The sequence below is a fragment of the Hydractinia symbiolongicarpus genome, chromosome 7 (genome assembly GCF_029227915.1).
Source record: "Hydractinia symbiolongicarpus strain clone_291-10 chromosome 7, HSymV2.1, whole genome shotgun sequence".
Taxonomy (NCBI): Eukaryota; Metazoa; Cnidaria; class Hydrozoa; order Anthoathecata; family Hydractiniidae; genus Hydractinia; species Hydractinia symbiolongicarpus.
In genome coordinates, this window is record NC_079881.1 from 12744073 (window position 1) to 12756631 (window position 12559).

The 12559-nt window shown below is 31.6% G+C and overlaps 1 protein-coding gene across 2 annotated transcripts in view; it reads right to left on the reverse strand.

The window, feature by feature from the left end:
• Positions 1-12559, reverse strand: part of LOC130648376 (TBC1 domain family member 16-like) — a 41563-nt gene that overhangs the window by 4836 nt on the left and 24168 nt on the right. For both annotated transcript variants that reach the window (XM_057454417.1, XM_057454416.1), the window contains exons 4-5: positions 12209-12395; positions 11841-12038 (exon numbers count right to left, since the gene is read on the reverse strand). In XM_057454417.1, coding sequence (XP_057310400.1) covers positions 11841-12038; positions 12209-12395 — 385 coding nt within the window. The remainder of the gene's footprint in view (positions 1-11840; positions 12039-12208; positions 12396-12559) is intronic.

Genomic DNA, 12559 nt, shown 5'->3' on the forward strand with positions numbered 1-12559 from the left:
GTAATGTATCACTGCAAAGTAATGAGCTCAATCCCTGCAATTTAAGAAGAATGGCGTATAATAAACAAATCACTCAAAAAGTCAAGGTAGGTGTAAGATCATTAAACACGCTTTAGAACCATATAAATGTGTAGACAACCTGTTTGGGAATAATTAATTAGATTTAAGACATTCTTAGATACATACAGCAGTTGGGAAGCCAAATTAGTTATCATTTTTGCATATCTAGCTAGCTGTAGTGGATTATATGGCACGCAGATATCAGTTCAAAATCTTTGGATATGTTATCAGGGTAGACATTACATGTAGCCTCGTCAGTTCTTTTTATTAATATTTATTATTCTATCATGTCAGAGAGGAGCCAAGGAAAAGTCACTTTTGAACTACGCAAGACAATGGCCATGTCACTATGGGCAATAGCTCAGCATTAATTGCACATAGCCAACTATCCCCAAGAAGCTTGTTTTTAAGCAAATAAGTTGTGCATTCCAGTAACCATTATGGATTTGATGCAAGTAGAGTGACTTGAACTTTGGACCCCTCGTTTTTACTTTATTATCTCCACATACCACAACATTTTTGGAACAGAAAGCTTAGTTATGCAAATGAGTTGTGCAATGCTAGTAGTTATTATGTACTCTTTAGTAGTTACCCTCTTTGCCTTGGGCAAGTATTTTGGTGTGATTATCGTGTTATGATTACTGGCAGTACACGATGTCTGTCCAATTTAATTTCTGTCGAAAAATTTGTTGCAAGTTGCAAGTTATTTTACAATACAATATTTGTGTTTTTACTGAGGAACCAAGACAATTAATGATTAATTTGCTACTTTTTCATTTTCATTTTCAGTATTCTTTTTGTCGGTAAAATAAATTCACTAAATCGAAAGATTGTTTTGACAAGGGAACAGAGACAACACGTGGAGCTATATTTTGTTAAAAATGGTTACTAGCTTTATAAGGTAATTAATCCCTCTAAAGAGATTTTAAAATCAAATTTCGAAGCAAAATTAGCTAGTTCAAAAGGTTTGAAGTTTATTTTATTAGAAAGTTTGAGTTAAAAGCAAGGGTAAGTACTTATATAAAATAAATCATGGATATTCAATATAAACTTTGTGTCTTTTTCAGTTTTTCAACTCCTTCTTAAAAAATCCTTCTAAACATTTTATTTTATTCTATACCATTTATTTCAACAAAACATTACATTAAAAAAGAATATGAAAATCGCACACGAAACTAATGTTGTTAGAAAAGTTTTAACTCGTACTAACTCGTCACATTTTTAAAAATATATTAGCCTTCTAAACATATTAACGAACAAAAAGCGTCATTTTAGCCTTCTATGGTACCGTTTCAGTATTTTTTTTTAAAAATAAGACAACGTTTTAGTGTAGCAAAAGTACAAGAAAAAAGTTCTTGTAGCAAGCTTTTAACCTAATTTTTTGAAAGCAACATATGTAATAAACAACGTATTTCTATCAAATTCTGCAAATTTAAGGTATTTTTATTTAACTAATTCAATGTGTCAATAAAAATGCGCAATGACAAGAAAATTTTGATAAAAAAAAATAAGAAAGTGAAGATTTTCAAAAATGCTATAAACTTACTGTATACAATCTTTTGATACACATTTTATATATCAATGGAAAGCATATATATTGCACTTATTGTTTATAAAAAAAAAGACTAAATGACATGTGGTGAGAATATAGGAGCAACAAACTTGGAAATAAATTTGAGAAAATTTGTATGCACTGTGAAAAGAAATTCAAAATGTTAAAGCTCAGCTTTGGTGTGAAAAAGTTCAAAAATATTTTTAGGATAAAGATAAATATCACATGTTGCATTTGAATTTAGTTTGTTTCTTGTAGCTGAAGTGCTGCACATAACACAATTGCAGTCTTCAGCATGCCATACAACTAGGTGAGTCCCAGCTGCTACAACATTGGGTTTCATAATTACATGCATTTTATAATTGTCTGGTTTGCAAGTTTCTGCCTCATTTCTAAGTCCAGCAATAAGTGTCTTTTTAAAGTTCAAAAATGGTAGCACTAATTCCCTTCAAATCTAGTGAGACAATTTAATTCCAAAGGGTTACATTGACTACCTTCCACCATTTAATAGTTTTTCTGATGAATATGTTATAGTACGAGAATATTTGGTTCACACGATCACAACCATTCATGGAACAATGATAATTAAACATTTATAACAGCCAGTTTACGTGAAACAACTCCTCTCTTATTTATAACATTCGCCTCTTCTTTACAGCATAAGTACATGCAGAAATTACCAGCTTGGATGCTCTTTTGTCTTTCCAGACTCACTACAATTGTTCACTGGATTCAAAGATGGCTTAGGACCATAGTTATTAAAAAAGTCTTTGTTGAGGTAAATCTTTGTAGCTAAATAAACACTCCTAGTAAGCCGTCCCTTCTTTTAAGTTTGCCAAAAGTGCATGCGATGGATCAAAGCAAATGTCAGCGGTCATTAGAACATAAAATTATCTTAGTTGGTAAAGGATCTTTTCTTATTGCTTTAATCCATGCATTCCGTACATTTAGGTCTAAAGGAGGAAAATAAAAAAAAGTAAGGTAAAAAGGATGGACCAAATAAAGTAGCTATTTTACCAGGACAAATTTTTTAGATAAAAAAAGCGAAATTAAAATATTAAAATCTATATTACGTGTAGTTGTATAGTGCTTGGGGGTACTGTTCTACTTATCATGTGACGTCATCATGTGTGCTCAAATCCCCTGTGCGTATAATTGATTAGGTTTTCCTTCAACAGTTACACTGACATTAGTAATTTTAGGATTGTAGAATTTGTAAAAGGTATTTCTTGCCCAATCGGCCTCTTTTGTATATAGTAATAGAATACCTTTTAGACTATTGGTGTATTGAAACTCATATTCCATGCTGTATCACTGTCTTTAAAGGGGACCCAAGATATAAAATGATGTTGGACTATATTATAGAGCTTAAAAGGTTGGTTAACAAGTCTTTTTAAATTTTTTAAAAAAGCTCTTTTCGTTCTCAAGATATTCACATTTAAAGAATTTCAGGTTTAATTATGTTGCATAAATTATGATGTCATATTTAAGTAATAGCAAACTTTGGACATTTTCTGTCATCAGTAATGTTAGACCTGTTAAGAGAAACTTCATGAATGCATAGATAATATATAGGCAAATTGATTAACATAATTTTTTTTGCCAAAGTAACACTTGTTTGCTGGTTTTTGGAAACCATACAGTTAATAGCTCATCTTTATCATATATATACTCCTGTTAGTATAGAAACGATAGATACGTCAATGAATTCACCTGATCAATTTCGCCTTGACACTCACAAAGACTTGATTAATTTAAAAAACAAGTATGAGGACAAGCAAACCAAATATTCAAGAAAAGGTGAAAGATTAAGCAATGTATCTACTTCAGTATCTATAGTTTCTATACTAACAGGAGTATCTGGCTTAGTATCTGGTAACAGCAGTAAAGCTACCATATCTGGTAGCTTTACTGCTGTTGGCATACATTTTGGGGCTGCCCCGACAGAGGTTGCCACCGTAGCAACTGCTGTATCATCGGTATTAACATTTTATTGCAAAAAGTATAACAAAAAGATTGCTAAAACTGTTGAGCTATTAGACAGATTGATCACTTTTATTGGCAAATTTTAACTACTTATCAGTAAATCATTAACTGATGGTTTTGTTATGGATTCAAATGAATTTATTAATCTTGAAGTAATGAATGGTATTGGAAACCGTGACTATAAAATGAAATCAACTATCGAAGAAAATTATCAAAAAACAATTATAGATTACAAAATTTAAGAAAAAAAGTAGTGTTGCCATGAATTGCTGTATGTTTTTTAACTGCTTGTATTATAAGAATGGATGATAAATTCAATCAGATATACTACTTTGATAGTGGCTACTGGAGAGGTAAAAGTGCAATAAGTAAGTTAGCTAAAAAAGCTGGTACAACTAATGAGGAAACGGAAAAATGGCCACTGTATCAAATATATCTACCGGCACCAAAGTATGTTGCAAGACCTAATTCTTCATATTCTATTTATGCTACACCTAATGATATACATCAGGTAGATATCTTGTATCTTTCACATGATAAGTATAAAAGAAAAACATATAAATATGCTCTCTGTGTTGTAGATGTAGCCAGCAGATACAAATCAGCATATCAACTAACCAGTAAAAGCTCAAAAGAAACTGCTGAAGCCTTTGATTGGATATGTTAATACAGAATTAAAATTCCCCAAAACATTGATTTGCGATGCTTGTAAAGAGTTAGCATAATGTAATAATACCACGTGGTGATCCCAGCCAGCATAGAAGTCAAGGTATTGTCGAACAATTTAATAAAACATTAGCAAATAGACTATTTAGTTATCAATACCATAAAGAGTTTGTATATCCATCAAAAAGTAATAGAAATGGGTTGGTAGATTGGTAGAACCAGACTGATTGATATAAAACCTGTAGACGCTGTAAAACATACTTTAGTGAAGCAAGGATTTTCACAGCCCATTATGGTGATAATGAAACATTACTTGATGTTGGTACTAATGTTAGGTATCTATATGAGCCTAGTGAATTAAAGGACAAAAAGGTGAAAGACGCTCTACTGATCCAATATGGTCAGTGGATGTATATAAAATAAAAAATAGATACATTAAAAGTAATAAACCAACATTTTATTATTTGGATGGTGGTCCTAAGAGATCCTTTGTTTTTAAAAAGCTTGCTTCAACCCATTTGGAATCCTTAGATATTTTAGGCATGGAATTATTTTTGCATAATCATTCCTATCGAATGCTTGGAATATCTTTTTCAACGTAAAGTAATAGTTTATAAAGCTCTTTTTATTATTTGGTTTGTGCTTATTATTTATATGCTACCTATAACAGTAAATAGATGTTGTACTCGATCACGTTCCTCTATTGCCAGATGTAGAAACGGTTGATTCATTAATGTAAAATAAATGTAAAATATGCTATTTTTTTAGGACATCAACTTGTTTTTCTTTAATAGGGATTCTAGTATGGGAATACTTAGTGATAGCGTAATTGTATACTAAATTGTGTATTATTAATCTGGTCCCGCAAGGATTTTACCACATCATTGGGTACAACTTGATCTTGTATACATAGGAAATGTTTCAGAATCACAGTGAAATTCCTATCTCTCTTGTATATGCACTCCTTCCGAAAGGTACAATGTTCAAACACACTGTATGAAGGTATATAAACCGGAATATCATTAACTACACCACATTTTGGACAAACTAGTGTAGATGATGTTCTGCTCTTTATCTTTTTCACATCACAAGCACAATCTATATGATCTTTATCATCCTTATCATCAGTATCTCCAAAATAATTATCCATACGATACCCTATATAATCAAATAAATCCACATCACCCAATTCCAACATTTCTCTATCTGTACGTTTATTCATCTGTACTATACATACAACTTATTTCCTTAAGTTTTAAATTGACCATCAATTGATGACATCATAGTGGCCATTATTTGATAAAAAAACAATATCCAGGGTATACCACAGGTTGAAATATATGTCATTGCCAGGGACCTCAAATGGTATAAATGATAACAACACAGGCCTCTCAAACATTTTTTACAGAAAAAAAAAATAACAAATAATGATAACCATGATGATAACCACCAAAATAAGTAATTAGGGAGAGGGGGAACGACCACACATGATGACGTCATATGATTTAAGTAGTACAATACTTGGGGTGTCCGAGCTCACTTTTGCAAAAAGTGTGCTCGTACCCCCCAGTACTATACTATTCATGTTTAAACTAACACATCATTTAGGAATAAAAGAGAAATTTCTACAGTAAAAAACGTCAAAAGTAATTCAAATTGTTACAAATGTCAAATTACGTGATTAAATTGAGAATTTGAGACCATTAATCAATGGTTTTAAACATTTGATATATGTGACGATTCCAGGGAATTTGATAACAAGCTATTTAGCCATAACTTTTCATTATCGATCACTTATAGCGCCTGATCGCTAAGAAAAAGTTTTATCGATAATTTAGATTAAAAATATAAAATTATCGATAAATATCGCTGAGGGATTTTCTTTTTTATTTATCGCTATTTATCGTTACTTTGCTAGGGCTAAATTAGTATATATTAAAATAATAGTGACAGCGATACTTGATAAATGCTAGCGAGCTAAAGGAAGCCAAGTTTTGATCCCTTGCTGCGATGGTATTGGAAACCGTGACTATAAAATGAAATCAACTATCGATAAAAATTATCAAAAAACAATTATAAATTACAAAATTTAAGAAAAAAAGTAGTGTTGCCATGAATTGCTGTATGTTTTTTAACTGCTTGTATTATAAGAATGGATGATAAATTCAATCAGATATACTACTTTGATAGTGGCTACTGGAGAGGTAAAAGTGCAATAAGTAAGTTAGCTAAAAAAGTTGCTGCGAAAAGTTTCATGCACATGAGAAAAAACACTGTGTATGAAAGCTAAATAGTTCTTTATTATTATTTTTGTTTGATCTGTGTTATTTTCTTCTTTTTAGATAATTATTTTATAGATAAGGAAAGCAATCAGAAGATACAAAATTGACCAAGAAAGTTTAGCTAGTTACCTTGATTTTTAGTCAGGATAAATTTTATTTTTTATACAATTATAATCTAGAAAATAAAGCAAGAGGATAGCCGTCGAACATGTGGATAGTTATGTGTTTTGTTTACTTCAACAGCGCTTTTTCATGTAGTTCTTGTTCTAAGAAAATGTATCACTTTTTCTTTTCAAAACAAAGTTTGTAACAAAATCAGTGAAGCAAGGAATTTAATAGGGCACGCGTTTCATGTACTCTTTGTTACAAATAAATAAAATGTGTCACTTTCTATCCAAGACAATTTTTGTAACAAGGCTGGGGAAAGGGTCAATGGCTATTTTTATTTCACAATGCATAAATCAAAAATGTTACTTCCTAGTATTTATTTATAACTGTGTAAAAAATCAGAAAATCGTGATGAGCAGACCTAGAGAAAATCTTTGGCGTATGAACAGACCCTAATTTATAAGTAACTTCACTATCGCGTGTGACCAAAAATAAGAGACTAAATTTATTTTTTGGCTAAAATCCATTATATATAACTCAGGAGTGGACCATGGGAACCATCAAGATTTCTGAAGCACACAAAACTCTTCTCCACCATGTAACACCATAATTCTACATATAAAGGAATATGCAATGCAAATTTTCGTCCAAAAATTGGGTATCAAATATCAAACCATCTCCCATAAATGAAATGTCCGATACAGGATTTTACTTGCACTCCAAAAAAAATATTAACAAAAAGTTACGTAATTAAACAGGTGTGGGAAAAATTAGTTACAGAATGACCACGCACTAGCTTTATTGTGGCAGTGTCTAAAAATAATATTTTTGGTACTACAATTTTGTGTAATATAAAGAAATCTCCTTGCATGCAAGCAGTGAAAAAAATCTAACATGGTTAAAAACATGGCTTTCCAGTAGTGTTTTGTATGTTGTGTGGTTTGTGTAAACAGGGCTTTAAGTGGCACAAACAAAAACATCCCCTAATTTGGCTATATCAATTTGCATTTAAGCAGATTTTCTTTTTTATTTGTTGATATAATATAATTTTTCACACTGAAAGTTTGGCAAATTAAACGATCGCAACTAAAATTATTCCAAAGCAACAGCTGAGGCTAGCTAGCTAGCTCCCTTGATCCAGAATTGTTTTAGTTTTAAGAAAGCTATAAATTTACTGGTGTGAACTTTTATACTTGCTTGTTTCTTACTTGTCATGAAGTAGCTAGCTAATTCAATAAAGTTTTGTTCCTGCTTTTTGGTGAAAAGTTGGCAAATTATAAACGATTTTTTGAAGTATTACTTCATCATCAGGCTATAAGTAAAAGTATATAAACAGTAAAACTGCTAAATAAAAGGTATTCACATCACATATCAACATCTACCTACATACACTCTAGACAAGTTAAAAGGTATTAAATGATTAAAACTCCCATGAGGGATAAGTCATAATTAAACTTTTATTACTAATTCATGGCTTTTAAACTCGTCCTTTGTGTTTATTTTAGGCTTTATTTCCCAAATGAAAAGTGCCTCCAGTGTCATTAAATGATATTCCGACTTAATCGATTTTGCCATTATTTCTGCATGATTGATTGATAGCTCTACATTACATGTCTTGAAATGACGTCAGTATACTTATGCTCTTTGATACAGGTTAGAAGATGTCGGGTAGTCTGCCCCACAAAACACGATAGACATCGTGAACACGTTATTTTGTACACTAAACCGCTTTGCATGGGCTTCGCCACAGGTGCTTTCAATGATGGTAGAACTGATTGTATTTTCTTAATTGTGGAGACAATTTTGCATGGTGCATTGATGCGTTTTAACAAGCGTTCAAATTTCTCTGTCACCTTCCCTCCATATTGAAGAAAAACAAGTTTCCTCTCTGCATCATCGTTGTTATTTTCGTCGTTACGGTATATATTTTCCAGGGTCTTTTCGATAATTTCTTTGTAAAACGATGGAGGGTACTGGTTATTCTTAAGGAGAGATTTTGAGTTCAAGAGAGAAAATTCTCCCACGTACTACATGCGTAATGAATCCTATAACCAGACCGGTTACTATGGTACGTTTATACTTTATGGGAGGTAGCGAATGGAAGTTCATTGTTAATCCTGTGTCACTAGCTTTCCTATACCACATTGATGTTAAATTCTCGCCTCTGTGTATGATTCCCATGTCCAGAAATGGAATACTGCCTTTTTGTTCTGTTTCCACGGTAAACTTTAGGTTGGGATGGAAGTTGTTTATTTCCATAAGTTTGTCATTAATTTGTTCTCTATTGATATCTCTCAGGATATCATCCATGTACCGGGAGTATAGCTTTGCGTCGTTTTTTATACGTGTTTCAAACTTTAAGGTCAGCCATTAGCTATATTTGGAGCTGGCGGACTTCCCATCGCTAATCCGTCTTTTTGTCTGTAGTAACCATCATGTGTTAGGAGCAACACATCACGACTGCACATGTTTGCTAGTTGAATAAACGTTTCCTTTGATACCGGTGGCTTTTCGTACCTATCTGAAAACAACATGTCAGCGCAGTAGTTAATCGCTTCCTCTACTGGGACATTGGTATATAAAGACAAAACGTCGAAGCTTATCATTTCTTTGTTATCATCTAGATGTATATCTTTCAAACTTTGTGATATTAATATATAATAATATTAATAATAATATTAATATATACTAATAATACAATAATAATAATATATACACCGTTTTTGCTGTTTTGCAAGTTATTTAATCGACAAACATTAAAAGAATGTTGTCTAGGTTGCTTTTCACATAATAAGCTAACAAATTTACGCGTTGGCCATATTGCACTATTATCGATAATCTGCTGACAAAGCAAATCAAATTAGCGATAATTATAGCTCAGTATTGTTTATCGCTAATGACCTGGTCGCTAATCCATTTTATTTTCTGTTCTTTTTTCATGAGTTATCGCTAAATAGTGATCGATAATTACAGGTTATTATCAAATTCCCTGGAATTGTCACATATAGAGCTTCTTTAATTAGTAAGATTGACCAATTATCATGCATGTCTATTATTTTGGTGTTGTCTTTAACGAATTTAACAACAATGTTGCAGGAATAAAATTCATCTAGTTGCATTGTAAAAAAATTTAATAAAACGTTCGTTCCTAAGCAACTATTAATGTATGCATGAACAACACTAACAACACTATCTTTAGCCATGCCAAGTTCGGAACAACGTTGAAAGAAATTTCTTTTATCGGTTTTACCGATGTAGCTTGCCTTACAACCAGGACATGTGAACTGGTATGCTATATTTAAGCATAAGACAATTGGCATTTTGTCTTTCATATTAGTAAAATAGCGAAGCTTAAAAGTTGAACAAATAAGTTCTAAAAACAATCTTATCTTTTATCTTTTCAGGTCAGCATAATCTTTTTGCATGATTTACGAGACTTGAGAACCAGGCCTTTACATATGACCAAGAAGCATAGCTATTGTAATTTGTGTAAAGTCCAGTGTTTGTCTTCTTTCAGAAGATGCTTAAACCATCAGAAGCAATTTTTAGGTTAAGAAAATGTGGAACTTCGTGCTTAAACATGTTAATCTTGAACTGGATAATAGCATCAAAACTATTGAAGGCATGATGAACTTTGTCAATATCTTCTGGTTTTATAAGAAGCTAAGTACCATCTACGCATCTACAGCAGAATTTTACGATTTTAGCTGTAATGAATGGAATTCCAAGATGGTTACTTCAAGCTCTCTCATTATTACATTAGCAGATACTTGATTAAATCACCAACTAACGGTGCAGCAAAAAAGCCCATTGGTTTCATATCTGAGGCGTTTTAGTAATGGAGATGAAATTTCGAAATTTAAATGTTCTTTAAACAGAAATAAATCACAAAAAAGTGAGCCTGGGAATGTTCTTTAGGAAATTCAAATTTCTATTTTAAAAAAAAACAAGAAATAGAAATTCGTAATTCTAAAAACATGAACTTCAAATTTTTTTAAAAAAAATGCTAAATACTTAAAAATACACGTATTTTTAAGAATATTTACATTTTCGTGTGTGAAATTTGGCACCTATTTAAAATTTTGACTTTAGGGGTGGGCACTTATTTAAGAGGGATAGTAAATCCAGAGGGGTGCTAATAAAGTTCACTTTATGGGAAACTATTATGAACATAAAATACAAAAAAGATGTTATGTAATACGTATAAAAAACATGTCCCTGAACATAAATGTTTGTGGTTAAATTTCCTCTACATTAATGAAATTAATAGTGAGCTGTTTAAATGAAAAGATAGATATAAACATTTCAGCAAAAGATTTGCGGTAGATGATTTTAAGAACAAAGCTTTTTTTTGAAAAAGTCTTTTTTTGTAATTTCCAACACGTAAATAAGAGCCCCCTTTTGCTCAAGTAATGTTCGGAAGGGACATTTATAAAAAGAAATACAAAAAAGGTTGCAACTTATTTAGGAATGGCACTTATTTGAAAGGGGCACTCATTAATGAGTGAGCATTTAAAAAACCTTTTTATGGTATTTTCTTTCAGACAGGATAATAAAACAATTGGCCACATGAATAGGTATCCACTTAAGCACCCAATATAAAGACTTATCATCTGTGTTGAAATACAAGCCATACATGTTGAACAGTGTGGATACATTAAATATATTAACAAGGGTACCACAATGAAATGTGTTTGTATATCAGTAGCTTTGTATAGGTCAGGATTAGTGGTGCTTAGTATTTTTCAGACTAATTACCTTACTAAGGCCAAAACCTCAGTTTAACTTTATTTTATTCAGCTCTTACATAAGTCATCTGGTGAACTTTGACTTACTTAGTCTTCATTCTCATTTAAAACTGTTATACTTTGTTCTTAAAAAACATCAATAACTTAATTCTATGGGGATTTCAAAATGTTGGAAGCATATTGCCAAACTACCATCCACCAATTAATATTGACAGAAAAGTTCAGACATTTTTACCAAGAAACAGGTAGTGTTATATACATTATGATGTATATTGGCTTAGTTATTATGTAATATAAAAGTTAATGTTTTCTTATCAGTGCAGTGTTGGATATCCTTTTTCTTAATGAGAAAGTATATTCAAGACTACTTTTCTGCTGAAAGTTATTAAATCAGACAGGTAAATAAGTACAATTACTGAAAAACATAGTGGTACATACAAAAATGTGGAAATAATCTGTTTGATATCTTGACCAACAGGCTTCCCATATTTTGAGAACTTCGTGATAGATAAACTCCCTTTTAAAGCACAACACTAACCAGCGATGAGCAAAAAGCATACTCAAATCACTGTCCTGACATAGGCAGTGCATGTAAAACTCTGGAAGCATTATGCGTAACAATTCACAAAGGTATCCCTAAAATAAGGAAATTATTATAATTATTATTATTGAACAACTTTAACACAAAATTTATAAGTCAAGCATCATCAATTGTACACAATTTCCAAAAAAAAGAGGAAAAAAGGTTCTTCTTTATCATCATTTGACTTTTTTCAAAAGGTTAAATTCTAAATAGTTGTATTCACCAAAGACATGTCCATAGAATCGTCCTTGGGTGAGGTAGCGAACATGCTACTCTCCATCAATCCAACAAAGCACCAGAATGAGTCTACTTCATCATGGAGGGTAGCAAGAAGCGGTGCAATTAAATCAGACATGCCTTGTGTATATCCCATAACGGGATTGTAGACAGCATAATTCAAAAGTATGTTCCTAAAATATACGAATTTAGAAATAGTGCAGGAAGTTACTCTTCTTCAGTTCAGACATTATATTTTATGAACTTTTATCATCTTCTATTCCCAAAAGACGCATTACATTAAAATGTTTATTCAGTGAATTAACTATGAGGTGTTATTATAAAAGAAAAATAATCA